The following is a 21,700-nucleotide window of genomic DNA, read 5'->3' on the forward strand; positions in this document are numbered from 1 at the left end:
CCCAGATTGTGCGTTCCCAATGATGGGATCGGCGGGCCTATAGAGGAGAGTGGGCTGTGTCTGCTCTGTTATGCACAGTGGACACAAACCTATCAGCCGCCACTCATTGTGGCCTGTAATAGTCACCCCCTTTTACCCACGCGGGTGCGGGACAGTCACCCCTTCTATGCACTGTCATCCAACCATTTCTTTCTTCTCTTTACCAGGAGGAAGCCAAGCAGACCCTACACCAGCAGAAATCTGGCTCCCGCTCTGATTCCCGTGAGGATGAGATCTCCCCACCCCCACCTATGAATCCTGTAGTAAAGGGTCGCAGACGGCGTGGAGCTATCAGTGCAGAGGTGTACACAGAGGAGGACGCAGCTTCGTATGTACGCAAGGTAAGCTTAGACCCCCAATAATACCATCTCCAAGAAAAGCTGGTGGTCATAGGAGATGCTAACAGTTGCTAGGAGCCATGGAATCACCTCATGAACTTCCACTGATCCTTGTGCACTGGGGGGTGGTTTGGCACCTTAGGGCCTCCCACGGGCCCCTTGTACACTTGGTGGGGGATTACCACCTCAGGATCTTCCGCTGGTTCTTGTACAAGGGGGTATTATTAGAGTGGATTGAAGCTCAGGTTTCACAGCTCATTGATATAGTAGTTGATCACAGGTTTACATCGAGGTCAGGTCAGGATCTTATCCTGTTCACACATATGGGGTTTAGAAATTGTTCCCATAGAAGTTAATAGCCTGTAATCCACACCTGAACCGGACCGCACTGCTTTGAAATCCTACAGGACACTTTCAAACCGCACTGAAGCTGCACCGCCAGTGCACCGGACATATGTGAGCAGGCATCAATGTTATTGTATGTCATACGGGTTGGGTGTGGTTCAATCTACAACCAATCCACGTGTCAACTCAAGGAGTAAGGTGTTTTTAGTTTTGTTTTATTTTCCAAGGGGTTAAATTATGCAACCGGTCTATAGGCTTGTTTAACTTCAGGGGCCCCTGGACAGCATTTAGGATTGGAATACCCTCAAAGATCCCCTATCATGAACAGGCTAATTATGGGTTCTAAGAACCTAAACCTCTCACTTCTCTGATCTTTCATTGTAACACAGGCCATCCCATCCCGGCGTCCCGCAAGCTGGCCATTTCCATCCCGGCGTCCCGCAAGCTGGCCACCCCATCCCGGCGTCCCGCAAACAGGCCACCCCATCCCGGCGTCCCGCAAACAGGCCACCCCATCCCGGCGTCCGCAAACAGGCCACCCCATCCCGGCGTCCCGCAAACAGGCCACCCCATTCTATGTAAGCTGTAGGGAATGATGGCGCCCGAGGGTCCCTGCCTGCATTCTATGTAAGCTGTAGGGAATGATGGTGCCCGAGGGTCTCTGCCTCTATTTGGGGAGTTTTTGGTACCTTCTGAAGTGTCAGTACTTCTCCCTATTAATGTTATGGGGGGTGGGAATACAGAGTGTGAATAGAACTGGGCCCAGCTCTGCAAACCTTGGCCTATCTGGTCTCCTGGCTTTACCTATGTACAAACATTGTCCTTTCATCCTCACACTCTCTGCGTCAGCAACAGACATATGAAGGAATCTATCAAATGGTTAGCACTTTCAGCAGGCGGTTAGGTTGACTGGCTCCTGAACTCTGCATGCGTTTGAAGACTAATGCCAGATGGCCTGAAGGGGACATTCTTATTTTCAGGCTTTGCTTCTAGTTGCCTGCAGCAACTTCACTGTAAATTATAATATGATCACTCCTAGGTCATCCCTAAAGAACTACAAGACTATGGCGGCTCTGGCCAAGGCCATTGAGAAGAACGTTCTGTTTGCACATCTGGATGACAACGAGAGAAGGTGAGATGACAGCACTGATTGTGGTTCCTCTGAGGGGTCCACACACACACTCCACTCATTGTGAGGATATTGGAGTATGAATCATACATGGAGTGGGGATTCAGAACCCATCTCCGCAGAGTCGCCCTTTAGTAGGCTGCCATGTGACATGGGGTTGTGTCAGACAGATACCCGGCATTACCACTTGGCCATTAATGTGAGGAGAAGAGAATGGCGGGAGTGAGTTGACAGGAAGTCTGCTGTGTGGGGGAAATCTCTGTTCCCTTCTACACAGGAACCTTCTTGTCTTCCCAGTCCCCCATACAGAAATGGAAGATGATTGAAGACACAGTAGACAAGGGAAAAATATATTCCCGGAGGGCGGGGGAGGAGTATATAGAATAGATTCTCTGTGTACATAATGTCTCCTCTGTCTTCCAGCGACATATTTGATGCCATGTTCTCTGTCACCTACATAGCCGGAGAAACAGTCATCCAGCAGGGTGAGTGGGATGGGCTCTTTTCTCAGGTAGGTATGTAGTCAAAGATGGGAGAGGGTGGGGGAAGGGACATGTTCTCTATGTACAGTCATTGTATATGGTCTGTGGGACATACTTCGTGATCTGGAGGAATATGGGGGAAGTTCTGAATTATTCTGGCAGAATAGCCAGTCAGCACAGTGTCCCTGGCTTGGGTTGCCCTGTCCTGATGTTGTGGCTCAGGCTCCCCTGTCTTGGCGGTGTGTCCCGGGTGGCTTGTGCTGCTATGTCCTGGTGGCGTGTCCCGGGTGGCTTGTGCTGCTATGTCCTGGCGGCGCGCCCGGGGGGCTCGGGCTGCCCCGTCTGGGCGCGCGTCCCGGGTGGCTCGGGCGGCCCCGTCCTGGCGGCGCGTCCCGGGTGGCTCGGGCTGCCCCGTCCTGGCGGCGCGTCCGGGTGGCTCGGGCTGCCCCGTCCTGGCGGCGCGTCCCGGGTGGCTCGGGCTGCCCCGTCCTGGCGGCGCGTCCCGGGTGGCTCGGGCTGCCCCGTCCTGGCGGCGCGTCCCGGTGGCTCGGGCTGCCCCGTCCTGGCGGCGCGTCCCGGGTGGCTCGGGCTGCCCCGTCCTGGCGGCGCGTCCCGGGTGGCTCGGGCTGCCCCGTCCTGGCGGCGCGTCCCGGGTGGCTCGGGCTGCCCCGTCCTGGGTGGCGTCCTGCTCGGGCTGCCCCGTCCTGGGTGGCTCAGGCTGACCTGTCCTGGTGGTGTGTCCCGGGTGGCTCAGGATGCACTGTCCCGGGTGGCTCAGGCTGACCCGTTCTGGCGGCGTGTCCCGGGTGGCTTAGGCTGACCCATTCTGGCGGTGTGTCCTGTTCAGGTTGTCCAGTGTGACCATTTTTTTTTTTTTTTTTGCAGGTGATGAAGGCGATAATTTCTATGTGGTGGACCAGGGGGAGATGGATGTGAGTATTTGGGGTCTCTGTCCTGAAGTTGGCTGTCACCATGTGACTGGCGCAGTTTCATGTATTAAACCCCTGAACGACCAGTTCTCGGATCACTGTACATAGGGGAGTTGAATTCAGGAATCCCTCTCTTACAGGTTTATGTCAATAACGAGTGGATGACCAGTATCGGAGAGGGCGGAAGTTTCGGAGAATTGGCATTAATCTATGGAACGCCAAGGGCAGCCACTGTGAAAGCCAAAACCAATGTGAAGTTGTGGGGAATTGACCGGGATAGTTACAGGAGGATCCTCATGGTAAATATCTGGAATGCGGCGGTCCCATTGTTTGCTCATGCAGTGCAGACACCTGACCCATGCTTCTATTTCAGGGGAGCACACTACGCAAGCGCAAGATGTACGAGGAGTTCTTGAGCAAAGTCTCCATTCTGGGTGAGTGCTTGGCTCCTCCCCAGGGGTACTACTCCCTTCCTGGTGGGTGTGGCCTGCGGAGTGACATTTCCAGAGAAAGGAAGTGTCAGTTTACCACCATGCATGTGATTGGCTGATCCTTCCCTGTTCATGTGACCAAAGTCACTGCTGTTGGGTGGTTGGTTGGCTATTCCCTCCAACGCATTTGTTTTCCCTGCAGAATCTCTGGACAAGTGGGAGCGGCTGACTGTGGCGGACGCTCTAGAGCCTGTTCAGTTTGAGGATGGACAGAAGATTGTGGTGCAGGGTGAGCCTGGGGACGAGTTCTTCATCATCCTGGAGGTGAGCCACCATTGGGGAATCTGCTGCGCCTGTCCTGGGGTGTTGGTTTGAATTCTCCTTCCGATATAATATTTGTTGGTGGTTTCCCGCAGGGTACTGCTGCCGTGCTCCAACGCCGCTCTGAGAATGAGGAGTTTGTGGAGGTCGGCCGGCTGGGTCCTTCAGATTATTTTGGTGAGTTGGCGGCATTGGCTGGTTCCCAACTTCAACACGTCCTCCGATAGCCCCTCCTTAGGGGAGGTGTCATTGCTGTCATACATTGACCTTTACTCTTCCTTTCAGGTGAGATTGCCCTGCTGATGAATCGGCCTCGAGCAGCCACTGTGGTGGCTCGCGGGCCCTTGAAATGTGTGAAGTTGGACCGCCCACGCTTTGAACGGGTCCTGGGTCCCTGTTCTGACATCTTGAAGAGAAACATCCAGCAGTACAACAGCTTTGTGTCACTGTCAGTCTGAATTCCTCTACGGCCCCGTCCCTCCACCACTGCACCGCTTTACTTCCACCACGCCGCCACCATCCTCCGACACGCAGCAACAAAGCCCCACACCCTCCCTGTTCCTCGTCACCCTATAATTGCCAGTGTCTAGAGTGACCTGAGAGGGGCATTGTGGGTAGTCTGCTTGCAGTCACATTTCTCTGCTCTCCTTCGTCCTCTCGAAGGGTCACTTTAGCTGAATCCATATTTCTGCACGCAAAGAAAAGTGCTGTGACCGCTTGTGTGTGCGCGGCTCGTGTGATGGGTGTTGTAGTGAGAGCAGGGGTTCGCTTCTTCTACACCGGGGTGGGGGGGCTGGCTTTTTTATTGGACAATGTTTGTATTGTGTAGCTTCTGTCATGTCTCTCATATTTCGGATGGATGGCAGATGGGGCATGTAGAGAGGCCACCTTGGTCGGTGGATTTCAGGTATCATGTATCAAGAGTAGTACAAATGGGGGGTTGAAAGGGGGTGCCAAGCAACTACCGTGGTTGGTGGATTTCAGGTGGCATGGATCAGTAAGCCAGATCAGGGATGTAGAGGCCACCATGTGTGTGGGGTGGGGGGGCGGTATGAACTGCAGAGGCCACCATCAGGGAAGGGGTATGGAGGGTAGGTGGGGGGGCGGTATGAACTGCAGAGGCCACCATCAGGGAAGGGGTATGGAGGGTAGGTTGGGGATGCAGAGGCCACCATCAGGGAGGGGGTATGGAGGGTAGGTAGGGGATGCAGAGGCCACCATCAGGGAGGGGGTATGGAGGGTAGGTAGGGGATGCAGAGGCCACCATCAGGGAGGGGGTATGGAGGGTAGGTAGGGAGTGCACAGCAGCTGCCATGATTGGTTGGATTTCAGGTACCATAGAGATGGGGGATTGGGACAGGTCAGGGCTTGGTGGCGTGTTGGCAGTTCCAGTCTCTCCCCATGTTGGTCCTGACAGATTTTTGTTATTTTCCTTTTGATTTTTGGTACATTTGTCACCTCGTGTGATTTCACTGTATTCTTAATCACTGCTTCTGAATGAAGGGGTCATCGGAAGATGAGCGCAGCAGTGCCGGGCGGTTTCCTAGCAGCTGATTGGTTGGGGTGTGGTCTATTTTCCTCTGTGTGTGTCTGCGTCTCGCTTCCAGTTCCGTATATGGCAACACAAACCGATTTTGCTTCATAGAAAACCCAGTTCAATTGAGGCCGGCGTGACAGGAAGTACTGTCATGTGACCGCGGTCACCATGGATGGGAAGACACGAGCTCTTGCTGTCCTAGACAGGTACACTTTAGTCAGATAAAGAGGACCATTTTTGTATTGTTACCGGATTCTAGAAGTCTCACTTATTGTATGTGCCGACAGATGATATCTATAAATATATAAATATATATTCCTTTTCTTAGAGATTTCTCCTATAAGCAGGTTCAGCAATAAAGAGGATTTGAATTCTTACCGTGTCTGCTGCTTCTTGAGGGGGGGGGGGGGGGGCAATACTACTGGGGGCATCCAGCCCCTTCACCTCTTCTCTACTGCCATGTGAGGGATGACGGGTTCCCACCACGGGGGGAGAAGTCTGATCACTGCCCGTCTGCCGCCGTGAGGGGGGAACTGACCGACCCTACAGCCTCATGTCCTCCAAGCCATCTATCCTGAACTGTGAGGGCAGCTAGACAAATGGCAGTGGACGGCGGATCCTGAACATGAATAGTAGCTGGTGAAGCCATGCATCTATTGATCCAATCACCACTGAGGGTGAAGTCAGGACTAACCAATCGTGTGGGGGGTTATGTGCAGACCCTGTCGGGGGAGGTGGTGACATGGTCCACCCCGCAATGGTACACACGGGACAAATTTCATTTGGGAATTGAATTTATTAGAAGTTCATTCAGTTTGCTCTGCACACTCAGGATAATGCGCAGCATGCTGGCAGATCTGTGATTATGGCACAGGTGAAAGGTTGGCAGTCCCCAGAGTAGAGCCAGCCGTGTGTCAGGAGGATGAGCTCCAGCAGTAGTCAGTGTGAAGGCTCCTCCTCAGTGCTGCATGTGTTCCTCAGGGGAGGGTTGAGGTGTGTCTGTGGACGGTGATGGGAAGAATGTGCTTGACTTTCTTCTGGATCACGGCCTCTTCTCCATGAACATTGATACACCTTCTCACCACCATCAGGACGGTCTGCAGCCTCCTGTCCAGGGCCCGTAGATGAGGCTCGGTGAGGATGGGGCTGAGGCTATCATGGCTTAATGACTCTCCCATGACATCACTGAGCCGATACTCAGGCAGAGCCAGCAGGTTGAGCCGCTGCCAGGTGCCCTCCCTCAGCCTAGAAGAGGAAGACGAGACATGGTTACAAATGATGGAGCCACCTTGACAGGCCAACTGTTTAGTCCCTGTGCGGACTACGAGAACGCCCCCACCATGACAGGCCGTCGGTTTAGTCCCTGTGCGGACTACGAGAACGCCCCCAACATGACAGGCCGTCGGTTTAGTCCCTGTGCGGACTACGAGAACACCCCCACCATGACAGGCTGACTGTTTAGACCCTGTGCGGATTACGAGAACGCCCCCACCATGACAGGCCGTCGGTTTAGTCCCTGTGCGGACTACGAGAAGGCCCCCACCATGACAGGCCGTCGGTTTAGTCCCTGTGCGGATTACGAGAACGCCCCCACCATGACAGGCCGTCGGTTTAGTCCCTGTGCGGACTACGAGAACGCCCCCACCATGACAGGCCGTCGGTTTAGTCCCTGTGCGGACTACGAGAAGGCCCCCACCATGACAGGCCGTCGGTTTAGTCCCTGTGCGGACTACGAGAATGCCCCCACCATGACAGGCTGTCTGTTTAGTCCCTGTGCGGACTACGAGAACGTTCCCACCATGACACGAGGTTGGTTTAGTTCCTGTGCGGACTACAAGAATGTCCCCACCATGGCAAGAGGTTGGTTTAGTTCCTGTGCGGACTATGAGAATGTCCCCACCATGGCAAGAGGTTGGTTTAGTTCCTGTGCGGACTATGAGAATGTCCCCCCCATGACAGGATGCTGGTTTAGCGCCACCACAGATAGAGGAAAAAGCAAGTGTATGTGCAAAGTGACAGACGGAAGCTGCCCATCTGCTTGTAATAAGACATGATAGGGAGCCTACCATAGTCCATAGGGACTTTTAGTACTGCAGTTCCCAGTCCCTCACCTAGAATAAGGACAATAAAAGCTGAGCTCTCAGGCCAACAACGATACAGCGCTGATGGTGGGTGGACCTCATTGGAGACTCGCTTAGGGACAGATTGCTGTTCTTAGGACAACCATACATGGATTGAAATGGTCCCTGCTGAACCAGCCAGATTTCAATCCATGTATGGGCAGGCTGGTTCTATCCATCGCCTTGTATACAACGAGCCCGTCAGGTTTTTCCCAGTCCATGCCGCTGGCTATAGACTGCAGCACTGATCAGTGTATTAGGATGGCGGGGGAAACTCCTCTGTCAGAATACAATGGCAGAGCAGGAGGGATTCCCCCATCACATGGAATGTCTGGATGGAGGAATTCTCCTTTATCCACCCCACTGGAGGAACAAATAAAACAACGTATGGGCTGCTCGAGGCTGGGAGCATTGTACCAACATCCCACCCATTGTCAGCACTCCAGGTACCAGACAGGCTCCACCCTTCATACAGTGCCGTCCTCGTCAGGGATAGGATACGGGAGGGACTCACATGCAGCATTGGTACAGAGGTGCCAGGATGGTCGTCTCATCACGGGAGTGTTGTCCGAACCTGCAATACAGCCAGGACCACATCAGCCATGTGCTGGGAGGGCGGAGCCTCCTGATCATGTTACTACACATGTCACCCACCCTCTGGCGTTATCCAGGTGAAGAAGGAAACCGTCATCTCCAAACTTGGTGAATATCTCGTAGTGATGGCGATCCATGTTCCCTGCAGGGGGAAAACAGAAGCCATGATGGAGTATGGCCATCTTCAGGTATCTGTGCAGCTCTGGGAGGGTGCTCTCACCTGGGGGCAAAGGTCACTGCGGGGGTGCTCTCACTGGGGCCAAGGTTGGTGTGGGCGTGCTCTCAGCGGACCAAGGTCACTGCGGGGGTGCTCTCACTGGGGCCAAGGTCACTGCGGGGGTGCTCCCAGCGGGTCAAGGTCAGTGTGGGGGTGCTCTCACCCGGGCTAAAGTCACTGTGGGGGTGCTCTCACCCGGGCCAAAGTCACTGAGGACCAAGGTCACTGAGGGGGTGCTCAGCGGGCCAAGGTCAGTGTGGGGGTGCTCAGCGGGCCAAGGTCAGTGTGGGGGTGCTCTCACCTGGGATAAAGGTCACTGTGGGGGTGCTCTCACTGGGGCCAAGGTCACTGTGGGGGTGCTCTCAGCGGGCCAAGGTCGGTGTGGGGGTGCTCTCAGCGGGGCCAAGGTCACTGCGGGGGTGCTCTCAGCGGGGCCAAGGTCACTGCGGGGGTGCTCTCAGCGGGGCCAAGGTCACTGCGGGGGTGCTCTCAGCGGGGCCAAGGTCACTGCGGGGGTGCTCTCAGCGGGGCCAAGGTCACTGCGGGGGTGCTCTCACTGGGGCCAAGGTCACTGCGGGGGTGCTCCCAGTGGGTCAAGGTCAGTGTGGGGGTGCTCTCACCCGGGCCAAGGTCACTGTGGGGGTGCTCAGCGGGCCAAGGTCACTGTGGGGGTGCTCAGCGGGCCAAGGTCACTGTGGGGGTGCTCAGCGGGCCAAGGTCACTGTGGGGGTGCTCCCAGCGGGCCAAGGTCACTGTGGGGGTGCTCCCAGCAGGTCAAGGTCAGTGCAGGGGTGCTCTCAGTGGGCTGGACTCTCTCTCTGCATAACGATTTGTAGTATGGTGTGGGGTTCCAGGACACGATTCTCCACACTGCACAGACTAGCTCTCCCTTCCTCTGTATATAAGGGCTGACCTTAGATGTATAGCGTATGTAATGTGGGTGTGACAACACTGCGGTACTGCCCCTTACAGACATCCAATCATGTGCAAGGATTAAGGGTTTGCACCAACTCCAGGTTGCTGTAGTGTGAGTGGGACCACATGGAGGGTGCAGACAATTCTGCTCTCTAAAGTAGATGTGGACCAAGCCAGACCGTTGCTGACCGCCAATCCGAAGCACATGGTCTCCACTGAGAGCGATTCCTAATGGAGGTCATTGCACAGTTGTGAGCATGCCATGAATCCCGCTCAGACAGACCCAGACTGGGCTTACCAATAACTTACCGATCAGAAAGTCAAAGACGGCCATGTCGATGACACCGAGGAGCCTCTGGGGGTTGTTGTAGGGGGGCAGCTGTTTGATGGAGTCACAGTATGCCGTGTTCACCTCCCACCTAACAGACAGGAAAATGCAGGTCAGGAGGATCTCTGGGAGGAATACAATGTGGATGGACGCCATCCTCCCCCTGAACCCCCATCATTCCCTGCAGGCCACCCATTCTAATATGGAGGTGTACTCTACATACGCAGGTCAGGAGCATCTCTGGCAGGAATACAATGCGGATGGACAGCGTCCTCCTCCATGTTGAGTCTCCAGACACTGATCTGTAGGGACTGAAAAGTGTTCATTGATTCTAGTATAGAAGTGTACTCTACATGCACAGGATGGGTCCAGCCACTAGGTGGCACCACACACTGAGCATCCTTCCCATCGGCAGGCGGTACGTCAGCGTTGGGTGCATTGCTCCATGGATGTGACTCCCCCGCCAGATGGGACAATCCAGATGTTCTCTACACGTCAGTGGAAAATTGGCCACCGACATCATTGTTATTCAGAAGACAGGAAAAAATAAATTCCACAAAATGAGACGTCACCTGAGGGATCCACTGACCAAAAAACAACTTGTGGTGGGGAGCCCCAGAATGTGTGTGTCTGTATAGAAGGTTGCCGGGCATCAACACCTGCCCCCCCATACATATAGAGAGGTCCCCGGGGGTCAACACCTGCCCCCCCATACATATAGAGGGGTCCCCGGGGGTCAACACCTGCCCCCCCATACATATAGAGGGGTCCCCGGGGGTCAACACCTGCCCCCCCATACATATAGAGGGGTCCCCGGGGGTCAACACCTGCCCCCCCATACATATAGAGGGGTCCCCGTAGGTCAACACCTGCCCCCCCATACATATAGAGGGGTCCCCATAGGTCAACACTTGCCCCCCATACATATAGAGGGGTCCCCGGGGGTCAACTCCTGCCCCCCCATACATATAGAGGGGTCCCCGGGGGTCAACTCCTGCCCCCCCATACATATAGAGGGGTCCCCGGGGGTCAACTCCTGCCCCCCCATACATATAGAGGGATCACGGGGATCAGCACTTCCCCCCCATCCATATGGCACCTGTTCCTATAGAGCTATCCCCTACCCGTATAGAGGTGTCCCTGAGATTGGCACCTGTCCCCTATCCGTATAGAGGTGTCCCCGAGATTGGCACCTGTCCCCTATCCGTATAGAGGTGTCCCCGAGATTGGCACCTGTCCCCTATCCATATAGAGGGGTCCCAAGATTGGAACCTGTCCCCCATTAGTATAGCGGGGTCTCCATGATCAAAATCAGGATACCCCCATCCATATAGAGAGACTCCTGGGATCAACACCTGCCCTTAATTTGTATAGAGGGGTCCCCCGTCCTCTGTTCATATACAGGGGTCACTTGGATTCAAATCTTCCCTTCATGAACAGTAGAGGGGGCAGCCGTCAGGGGGGCAGACATCAGACACACTCCATCTTACAAAAATCAGAATGGCCAGATCCTATGAAAAGGGGCCCCATGAGCAGCAGAGGGTTAAATCCCTTTCAGCATTAAGTTGCAGCTGCAACATCTGGCTGCCGGTGGGATCATTGGGCGCAGTGACTGAGGATTGTGGGAAGCATCACATCTGGAGCAGAACCACTCCGGAAACTGAGCCTCCCCTGCTGCTTTAGAACTACAAGTACCAGCAACTGAGGGAATGGCATCATTCTATGGGGTTACTGACCATGAGCTGTGTATTGTTACATGACCTATAGATGTGCCCTCCGGGGATTAGTTGGGGGCAGTCTATGACAGGAAAGACTTCTAGGGGCCGATTTTATCATTTCAGTTGCAGACATTGTACTACTTACTCTTCCTTCCCAGTGAAGGTGTAGGAGCGGATCCAGGGGCTCGGCACAGACAGACGGGGTGCAAAGGACAAGGAAGGCAGGAATGTGGAGAGGGATCCCTCCAATGTGTGCGGATTCCCACAGACTGCATACTCCGTCTTACACATGTACAGACACTTGGCAAAGAAGCAGACATTGTTCGCTGAGGAGGGAAATGAGGACATCAGTGAGGATCCCGGAACAGACATGGAGATCTCCCAGGATCTGTGTCCATCCTGGGATCCTAATTGTCTGTATAATCTCCGCAGACACGCATCCTGTGAGGACTCCGCAGACACGCATCCTGTGAGGACTCCGCAGACACGCATCCTGTGAGGACTCCGCAGACACGCATCCTGTGAGGACTCCGCAGACACGCATCCTGCGCGATCATCATGTCTTGTCTGATATTATCATATGTGTGGAGATCTCACATGGTCCGTGTCTATGGAGATCATGTCTAACCTGGGATCATAATTATCTGTATAATCGTCACAGACATGCATCCTGCGAGGACTCCGCAGACACGTATCCTGGTATCATCATCTGTGTGGAAATCTCACAAGGTCCGTGTCTGGAGTCCTCACAGGATCGGTGTTTCTGGAGCTCTCCAGGGGTCTATGGAGATCATGCAGATAAATGTTGATCTCAGGATAGACATGAAGATCTCTCAGGATCATTTTTCACGAATAACCCCATACCTGGAGAGACGAAGAACACACTTTCCAAGTCAGCATTGCTGGTCACCTCCAGGATGTCACTGGTCACATTGACTAGTCGTCCAGAAACTGGGGGAACTCGCCGGAAGTCCAGAATCCTGGAGACAGAGAATGGTCAGAGTCATTACTAGCAGATATTAAACACCAGAGGAATGGACTCCTGAAGGACTTACCGGTCCAGGTGGAAGGCCGCTATCTCAGCGTTATGTCGCTGGTAGTCCACAAAGTAAAAGAAATCATCCGGAGTTTGCTCATCTCGGCTCTGCCTTAGGAGGAGAACACAAGAGCTAGCAATCCAAACAGTAGGGGGAAGTAAAGGCTACAACTGGGGAGTCAGGCCATAGTTCTCGTTTGGTAATAAGATATGAGGACAAACAATGCAGAGATCTGACTTCAATACCTTATCGGCTTAAACATGGCTTTCCCGAAATCCTGGAACCTCAGAACTAACTTCAGGTGAGTCCCGCTTGGCTTCACAACTACAAAGAAAGGGAAAAGAGATTCTGAATATGATCCAATATGACTGGACAATCTCTTACCAAAACCTGCCTCAACAATCCCTTCAATTCACATCCAATCAGGAGGGCCCTTGTACTGCATCATCATTCGATCATCAGATTGCAATGTGTACGGCCATCATGATGAAGAAAACAATACATTGTTCCTGATGAGAGAACATACAAGGAGTACTTCGGAAATCTGCCCAAGACAGGATGCCCCGCCCCCTGGGGGACAAACCCAACAAACCCCCCTTTCTGCATCCACCCCGTCCCCTTACCCCAAACCTGCAGCCAGCTAGGAGATGGTTTCATCTTTAGTGACCACCCTTCCCCAGCGCCCAGAATTTGCCAGAGGTACTAACAGGGCAGTATGTGGCCAGTAAGGAACGCTCCGAATGCAGACGACTTGTATTCCTGACACCAATCTCTAGACTCGCCCTGCCTGAAATGTCGGCACGACGCCCGCCCCTGGACTCGCCCTGCCCAAAATGTCGGCACGACGCCTGCCCCTGGGACTCGCCCTGCCTGAAATGTCGGCACGATGCCCGCCCCTGGACTCGCCCTGCCCAAAATGTCGGCACGACGCCCGCCCCTGGACTCGCCCTGCCCGAAATGTCGGCACGACGCCTGCCCCTGGGACTCGCCCTGCCTGAAATGTCGGCACGACGCCCGCCCCTAGACTCACCCTGCCCGAAATGTCGGCACGACACCCGCCCCTGGACTCACCCTGCCCGAAATGTCGGCACGACACCCGCCCCTGGACTCACCCTGCCCGAAATGTCGGCACGACACCCGCCCCTGGACTCACCCTGCCCGAAATGTCAGCATAATGCCTGTCCCTGGACTTGCCGTGCCCAAAAAGTTCATGAATGCTGCATACAGCTTATACAGAAATGAGCTTGCCTGCCTCTAGATGGCCCTGTTCCCACTATAGTGTGAGAAAGGGAACATTGTCATTAGGTGTTAGCTCCCCTTTTAGAGAATTCCCTCTAGTGATAGAATGGGTGGGATTAGCCCCTATACAAATGCCAGTGGCAAGATGTGGTCTCCTGCAGTACAGATCTAAACGGCCCTGGGCCTGGTGCCAACTCTATGGTGCTCCTGAGGTGGAATGGAGGCGTAGAGGGAAGATGGCTTACAAGATGTGCTTGTGTTCTGCACAGAAATGACAATTACTGAATGCCTACTGTTGTGGATGGTGTTCTGCACCGAAGAATTCCGAGGTGTTGTCAGAGGTCACAGAGATTTGTGAAGATGTGGAGAGTGCATAGTATGTGTGGACATTCCTTTCTTCATAGATATGAAGGCCTACAGCCAGGGATGTCGAGGGTGGGCCTGTGTCCAGGAGTATGGTGGAGGGTTCCATCAACAAGAGGGTTGATGTCCTATCCGAGAAGAAGTGGGTACAGACTTACATAGTTAAAGTTTATTTAATGTAATGGTTCTTCGTATAGATGGGAGCATGATGGAACATGTACTGAGTGGATAAGGGTCCATGTGAACGATTTTGAAAATCCTTGTGATCATCCCTAAGAAAGAAAGATGGCAACCCGTAGATGTAAGCTGCATAGGGGTACAGGAAAACCAATCTGTTTTTCTGCTCCATGTTCCTATTTGTGGCTTCACAAGGCACAGGAGAGGGGACAGCAATAGAGACGCCTTGTGTACCTCTCTAAATTACAGAGTGAAAAAAAGGGAAGGGCCCAATGTCTTTCCTAAAACATGGATTAATTGTCAAGGAATGTCCCTCTCTACACACACTCCCCTCTTCCCCCACACCCTTTATTACATTTAAGGTTTTACAGCAGGTCTGGTGGGCTTAGAGGTGGAGAGTCGGACCAAGTGAGGAACCTGCAGTACATGATGATACCTTGGGGGGACGAACGGATATGATAGAAGAGACCCATTCAATAGTGGGGTAGTGATCCTCTTTCCTCAGTAGCCAACCCAAATATATTTTCCTCAAGGGAATTCACAAAGAGGAGCTGACCTTCCAAGGTCTTGTACACATGACATAAGAGTGGTCCACCTACCAAGCTGTGAGCCATACCATTCTGTGCAATCATGGAAAGAAAGGCCATTCTGGAGATCTGAGCGATCAAGCTCTCCATGGCCTCTGAATGTTAGTGCAGGTCCACAATGTGAGGAAATAACCTTTTCTGAGGGGTCCAATCAATATATAAGGCCCCAAGGGCTTGGTTCAGAATAGAGAAAGGCTTCCTAGGAATCTCCTTTTCATTTTCACGCTTGAAAAAGAAGTGTACTGCAAACCAACAGATGTAGTAGTTGTTGGAGCTGTATGAGCTGTATTGGGATGGAAAGTTCCTGAGGTCTGCATACAGCTTATACAGAGCACACAACCGCTGCATCTCTGAGGAAATTGTTCATTTGGACCATCACTACAACCTGGAGATCAGCTTTAAACCGAAAAACGATCCTCTCCCACCATCACCTGTGGCATTAAATGTTGCAGGCTGCATTCCACTGACAAACCCCTAGGGGACCAGAACGCCGCCCCTAGGGGACCAGAACGCTGCCCCTGTGGTTCCATTTAAAGAGCAAAATCCCTTTGCCACTGCAGCTTTCCTCAGTCCAGCGGATCCCCTGAAAGATAAGCAGAGAGGGACAAGCAATCTTCAGCCATCCAGCAAGCCATATCCCCTAAAGGGGTCTTCAGGAACCAGGTTCCATAAGATGGGTGGACCTTTGTCCTGTACAGCAGCCCATGGCTTGGTTAGCACCAGATGCAGGAGCCAATGCCTGGAGGTCACCATATACAGGTCAGCACACATCTTTTACTGGTGGGGTCCATATATGGTCCCCCCAGGGCAAACCTGAGAAGTAACCAATCCAAAAGTGTAAAAGGATTCTGGTGAAGAAGAAACTGCTTTGATAAAAAGTAAAAAAAAAAACGGGTTTTGCTTCTTCCAAAGCAGAGAGAAGAGGTCTGTTCTCCTGAGCACACTATGGAGAACTGAGGCATGCTGGGAGTGGGTGGAGTTGCACTGGGCAGTCCTTACAGCCGGGTGTCCAATTCTCCTGAAGGTGGCAGGCTGACCCATTGGCTCCAGGATACTTCATGGTGTGTCCTGCAGTGTAGGCTTTAGGGGAAGGAAGCGGACAACTTTCATTCTGTGTGCACAGCTGTCTGTTCAACAGAAGTCAGTCTAATGAGCCGTCCTGCCAGAAAACCAGCATCCAATCAGAGCTGGCAGATCAGGCCAGAGCTGGGGGTTGGGGGCGCTGTCAGCATACAATAGTGCAGTGGAGGAGATTCCCCAACTTCCACATGGTTGTTGGGACGTGGGGATCTTGTCTGCTGGAATGTGTGTACCCAACTGTCACCCTCCACCAGTGGAACTCTGATTGGCTGCTGTGGGGGAGGTGGAGTTCCCATCAACCTGTAGTATTGTCAGTAGGTGAATGATGGTGGGGTGATCACTTACTCTGGCTGCAGTCACACTCCCCATTGAGAGCCTTCTCATCTGGACTGTAATCTGGAAGAAAAAGGAGAGCCAGAGGGTCAAACACACCGGGTCATAACGCCCCCCTCTGCCCATCACCTGCAGCTTCATCCTGACTTTGACTTCTCCAGATACAGAGACCTGGACCCAGAACCACACTGTGCGCTCATCCGGCATGCCTTACCGCGCGCTCATCCGGCATGCCTTACCGCGCGCTCATCCGGCATGCCTTACCGTGTGCTGCAGGATCAGCCTGTCACAAGGCAGTGTCATATTTCTACTATAAAATCCTTCTGTAGAACATCGCTCCATCTCATCCCTCTCCTGACAGATCTATATTGATATATTCTTCAATTTATTGCAGCCCTGATCTCTAGAGATGTCTCACCTTGGCTCAGTGACCTGCATGCAGTGAAGTTACAGACAGGAGACTGGTAATCATTGGTGTGGATGGCGGATCCAGGAGACATATAATTATAGGAAGACGTGTTAATCACAGGTGTAATTTGCAGTGTCTAATCTATGGATTGCTGTTTACGTCTGATCCCGCTCTGATCCCTTCCATACAATGTGGGATTCAGCTCCTGTGTGAACAAGCTGATATGATCTATACGTGTATATACGTGTGTGTGTGTTGTCCCCAAGGAGGCGGAAGTGTGGGGGGAGGGGGGTGGAGGAGTCCCCATTGAAGTGGCAGTGGGGGGTGGTGGAGAAGTCCCCATTGAAGTGGCAGTGGGGGGTGGTGGAGGAGTCCCCATTGAAGTGGCAGTGGGGGGTGGTGGAGTCCCCATTGAAGTGGCAGTGTGTGTGTGTGGGGGGGGGGGAATGGAGGAGTCCCCATTGAAGTGGCAGTGGGGGGTTGGGGTGATGGAGGAGTCCCCATTGAAGTGGCAGTACGGGGGGATGAAATAGTCCCATCTTACCTGCACCTATAATGGTCAGAGTATTCATATTGCGGAGTAGTTGGTCCACCACTGAGCTGTGCCGGGGGTAGAGTGCCTCCTTACTGATACCCAGATGGAACTGCAGCCAGGATGTGTGGTACTCCTCCAGGGAGGTGGTGAGGTTGTGCTCGGTGTGCTGCATCCTCTGCCGTCTGTAAAGACAAGTTCACAAAATTAAAGCCTCCCGGGACAGAGAAAACCTCCAGAGTGGAGCTTTGGCTGGGATTTGAAAGAGGTTATAGCAGATTATGGATGGTGGTCAGTGTGTAATGGCCGGATGGGGCGATGATCAGCGTGTGCAATGCCCGATGGGGCGATGATCAGCGTGTGCAATGCTTGGATGGGGCGATGATCAGCGTGTGCAATGCCCGGATGGGGCGATGATCAGCGTGTGCAATGCCCGGATGGGGCGATGATCAGCGTGTGCAATGCCCGGATGGGGCGATGATCAGCGTGTGCAATGCCCGGATGGGGCGATGATCAGCGTGTGCAATGCCCGGATGGAGCGATGATCAGCGTGTGCAATGTCCGATGGGGCGATGATCAGCGTGTGCAATGCCCGGATGGGGCGATGATCAGCGTGTGCAATGTCCGATGAGGCGATGATCAGCGTGTGCAACGGCCGGATGGGGCGATCAGCATAATGTCCGATGGGGCGATGATCAGCGTGTGCAATGCCCGATGGGGCGATGATCGGCGTGTGCAATGCCCGGATGGGGCGATGATCAGCGTGTGCAATGCCCGGATGGAGCGATGATCAGCGTGTGCAATGCCCGATGGGGCGATGATCAGCGTGTGCAATGCCCGATGGGGCGATGATCAGCGTGTGCAATGCCCGGATGGGGCGATGATCAGCGTGTGCAATGCCCGGATGGAGCGATGATCAGCGTGTGCAATCTCCGATGAGGCGATGATCAGCGTGTGCAACGGCCGGATGGGGCGATCAGCATAATGTCCGATGGGCGATGATCAGCGTGTGCAATGCCCGATGGGGCGATGATCGGCGTGTGCAATGCTTGGATGGGGCGATGATCAGCGTGTGCAATGCCCGATGGGGCGATGATCGGCGTGTGCAATGCCCGGATGGAGCAATGATCAGCGTGTGCAATGCCCGATGAGGCGATGATCAGCGTGTGCAACGGCCGGATGGGGCGATCAGCATAATGTCCGATGGGGTGATGATCAGCGGATGTAATGCCCGGATAGGGTGATTAGGTCTTCATCCACTGTTTTACATCCATTGGAGGACACATGACCTCACATACTGCTGAATTATATTGCCGCCTGCAGGAGTACTGGACACTGACCAACAAAAAAAAGAGAAAAAAAAAAAAAGTAGGCCAGGCCCAAGATAAGTTGTCCTGCTTCCTTGGGGCTCGGAGGTGAAGGTGTGCAGTCCTTGAACATGTTACACCCTAAATACGGGTTTACATGTATCAGGTTGGTAAAGGAGAACCTGCCCTTGAAGATTTTACTGAGCAGCAGTTGGAATCCCTCCGTACAGACCACTCTGAGTCTGTAGGGACCTTCATCTCCCAACCCCTGGCAGAATAGGATGTATCCATCAAAACGCAGCTCTCCACTGTTGGGTATGTAAGTGGAAGAACGGTCTGGAGCCGGACACGTCGGGGGCGATGAGAGGTCAGGAGCCGGACACGTCGGGGGCGATGAGAGGTCAGGAGCCGGACACGTCGGGGGCGATGAGAGGTCTGGAGCCGGACACGTCGGGGGCGATGAGAGGTCTGGAGCCGGACACGTCGGGGGCGATGAGAGGTCTGGAGCCGGACACGTCGGGGGCGATGAGAGGTCTGGAGCCGGACACGTCGGGGGCGATGAGAGGTCTGGAGCCGGACACGTCGGGGGCGATGAGAGGTCTGGAGCCGGACACGTCGGGGGCGATGAGAGGTCTGGAGCCGGACACGTCGGGGGCGATGAGAGGTCTGGAGCCGGACACGTCGGGGGCGATGAGAGGTCTGGAGCCGGACACGTCGGGGGCGATGAGAGGTCTGGAGCCGGATGTAGCAATCGTGCCCACAGAGCTGGATGCAGTCCTCCATTTTAAGAATTTTCCATGTTGTACCATTTCTCACTCCCAAAGCAGGCTTCCTCCTCCAATCATCCCCCCTCCCTCGCTGTGGAGTGACATGTGGGCTGAGTGATGACAGAGGTCACAGGCAGCCAAAGCACAGCAAGGAGAGCTCCGAGATATAGAACCCCCAATGGAGCTGGGGCCTAGCTGTCTGGTAGCTGTGCAATCTGGGATATTGTAAAAGCGTAAACCAAGCCCTTCATTTCAAAGACATTCCAGAGAAGTAATAAACTAGACACCACATTCAACATCCATTTTCCCCTACGACTTCTTGGAATACGAGAGACTTACATAAAAACCAGGCATACCATCAGATTGGTCAAGTTAATACAAACCGTTTGGTATATTACATTCCCTAGCTGGCATATATAGGAGGGCAGGAAAGTATACAGTCAGGTCCATAAATATTGGGACATCGACACAATTCTAACATTTTTGGCTCTATACACCACCACAATGGATTTGAAATGAAAGGAACAAGATGTGCTTTAACTGCAGACTGTCAGCTTTAATTTGAGGGTATTTACATCCAAATCAGGTGAACGGTGTAGGAATTACAACAGTTTGCATATGTGCCTCCCACTTGTTAAGAGACCAAAAGTAATGGGACAGAATAATAATCATAAATCAAACTTTCACTTTTTAATACTTGGTTGCAAATCCTTTGCAGTCAATGACAGCCTGAAGTGTGGAACGCATAGACATCCCCAGACGCTGGGTGTCATCCCTGGTGATGCTCTGCCAGGCCTCTACTGCAACTGTCTTCAGTTCCTGCTTGTTCTTGGGGCATTTTCCCTTCAGTTTTGTCTTCAGCAAGTGAAATGCATGCTCCATCGGATTCAGGTCAGGTGATTGACTTGGCTATTGCAGAACATTCCACTTCTTTCCCTTAAAAAACTCTTTGGTTCCTTTTGCAGTCTGCTTTGGGTCATTGTCCATCTGCACTGTGAAGCGTCCAATGAGTTGTGAAGCATTTGGCTGAATATGAGCCGATAATATTCCCGAAACACTTCACAATTCATCCGGCTGCTTCTGTCAGCCGTCACATCATCAATAAATACAAGAGAAGCAGTTCCATTGGCAGCCATACATGCCCACGCCATGACACTACCACCACCATGATCACTGATGAGGTGGTATGCTGAGGACCATGAGCAGTTCCTTCTCCATACTCTTCTCTTCCCATCACTCTGGTACAAGTTGATGTCGGTCTCATCTGTCCATAGGATGTTGTTCCAGAACTGTGAAGGCTTTTTTAGATGTCGTTTGGCAAACTCTAATCTGGCCTTCCTGTGTTTGAGGCTCACCAATGGTTTACATCTTGTGGTGAACCCTCTGTATTCACTCTGGTGAAGTCTTCTCTTGATTGTTGACTTTGACACACATACACCTACCTCCTGGAGAGTGTTCTTGATCCGGCCAACTGTTGTGAAGGGTGTTTTCTTCACCAGGGAAAGAATTCTTCGGTCATCCACCACAGTTGTTTTCCGTGGTCTTCCGGGTCTTTTGGTGTTGCTGAGCTCACCGGGGCGTTCCTTCTTTTTAAGGATGTTCCAAATAGTTGTTTTGGCCACGCCTAATGTTTTTGCTATCTCTCTGATGGGTTCGTTTTGTTTTTTCAGCCTAATGATGGCTTCACTGATAGTGACAGCTCTTTGGATCTCATCTTGAGAGTTGACAGCAACAGATTCCAAATGCAAATAGCACACTTGAAATGAACTCTGGACCTTTTATCTGCTCATTGTAATTGGGATAATGAGGGAAAAACACACACCTGGCCATGGAACAGCTGAGAAGCCAATTGTCCCATTACTTTTGGTCCCTTAACAAGTGGGAGGCACATATGCAAACTGTTGTAATTCCTACACCGTTCACCTGATTTGGATGTAAATACCCTCAAATTAAAGCTGACAGTCTGCAGTTAAAGCACATCTTGTTTGTTTCATTTCAAATCCATTGTGGTGGTGTATAGAGCCAAAAATGTTAGAATTGTGTCGATGTCCCAATATTTATGGACCTGACTGTATCTCCTGAACCATTCAAGTGTATATGAGATGTTTCATCTCTAACCATTCCGCAGATGCAGCTGAGTATTAATATACTAGTGGCCAGGCTGGCAAATGCCCCGAGAATGAGTCCTGAATCATAATAGCAGCTATGAGAGCTTCTAGTCATAACTTAGGGCTCCACCTACACCCCCCTCCCCAAAAGGAGACGATTGGTGTACTGCTCCAGGGAGGCACCCAGTGGAGATACTAGAAAAGCTGAGCTAAGGGGTAGGAAGAGAAGAGTCCCCTGTCTTAACATCGAAACTGACAGTGGGAGACAAGAAATCCTTTTGGTTTATGAAACTTGAAGCTGCTTAACCCAAGGCTGAT

General features: G+C 52.8%; 2 protein-coding genes across 5 annotated transcripts in view; one reads left to right on the forward strand and one right to left on the reverse strand.

The window, feature by feature from the left end:
• The first annotated feature begins 236 nt into the window (after positions 1 to 236).
• On the forward strand, positions 237 to 5,928 carry LOC149428564 (cAMP-dependent protein kinase type I-alpha regulatory subunit). 2 transcript variants are annotated; one of them, XM_089667249.1, is made up of 9 exons: positions 237 to 380; positions 1,762 to 1,854; positions 2,275 to 2,336; positions 3,219 to 3,265; positions 3,403 to 3,561; positions 3,636 to 3,696; positions 3,896 to 4,017; positions 4,110 to 4,191; positions 4,300 to 5,928. In XM_089667249.1, the coding sequence occupies exons 1-9, from the start codon at positions 370 to 372 to the stop codon at positions 4,470 to 4,472; spliced, it is 810 nt and encodes a 269-aa protein (XP_089523375.1). In that variant the 5' UTR covers positions 237 to 369; the 3' UTR covers positions 4,473 to 5,928. The 2 variants fall into 2 exon arrangements, with proteins under 2 accessions (XP_089523375.1, XP_089523374.1); XM_089667248.1 differs by lacking the exon at positions 237 to 380.
• A 399-nt stretch (positions 5,929 to 6,327) lies between these two features.
• FAM20A (FAM20A golgi associated secretory pathway pseudokinase) overlaps positions 6,328 to 21,700 on the reverse strand; it is a 40,239-nt gene continuing 24,866 nt past the window's right edge. For all 3 annotated transcript variants that reach the window (XM_089667253.1, XM_089667252.1, XM_089667251.1), the window contains exons 2-11: positions 17,213 to 17,385; positions 16,272 to 16,322; positions 12,726 to 12,804; positions 12,499 to 12,591; positions 12,308 to 12,423; positions 11,589 to 11,769; positions 9,707 to 9,816; positions 8,326 to 8,407; positions 8,186 to 8,245; positions 6,328 to 6,796 (exon numbers count right to left, since the gene is read on the reverse strand). In XM_089667253.1, coding sequence (XP_089523379.1) covers positions 6,529 to 6,796; positions 8,186 to 8,245; positions 8,326 to 8,407; positions 9,707 to 9,816; positions 11,589 to 11,769; positions 12,308 to 12,423; positions 12,499 to 12,591; positions 12,726 to 12,804; positions 16,272 to 16,322; positions 17,213 to 17,375 — 1,203 coding nt within the window. In that variant the 5' untranslated portion in view covers positions 17,376 to 17,385 and the 3' untranslated portion in view covers positions 6,328 to 6,528. The remainder of the gene's footprint in view (positions 6,797 to 8,185; positions 8,246 to 8,325; positions 8,408 to 9,706; positions 9,817 to 11,588; positions 11,770 to 12,307; positions 12,424 to 12,498; positions 12,592 to 12,725; positions 12,805 to 16,271; positions 16,323 to 17,212; positions 17,386 to 21,700) is intronic.

Source organism: Staurois parvus, unplaced genomic scaffold (assembly GCF_062004578.1).
Source record: "Staurois parvus isolate SC_StPar_1 unplaced genomic scaffold, SC_StPar_1.0 ptg003130l, whole genome shotgun sequence".
In the NCBI taxonomy this organism is placed as follows: domain Eukaryota; kingdom Metazoa; phylum Chordata; class Amphibia; order Anura; family Ranidae; genus Staurois; species Staurois parvus.

What these genes read in the sequence shown, in the direction of transcription:
- LOC149428564 (XM_089667249.1), top strand. An exon ending in TGGACCAGGGGGAGATGGAT is followed by an intron (nt 3,266 to 3,402) that starts GTGAGTATTTGG and finishes CCTCTCTTACAG; the next exon opens with GTTTATGTCAATAACGAGTG. An exon ending in AGTTCTTCATCATCCTGGAG is followed by an intron (nt 4,018 to 4,109) that starts GTGAGCCACCAT and finishes GGTTTCCCGCAG; the next exon opens with GGTACTGCTGCCGTGCTCCA.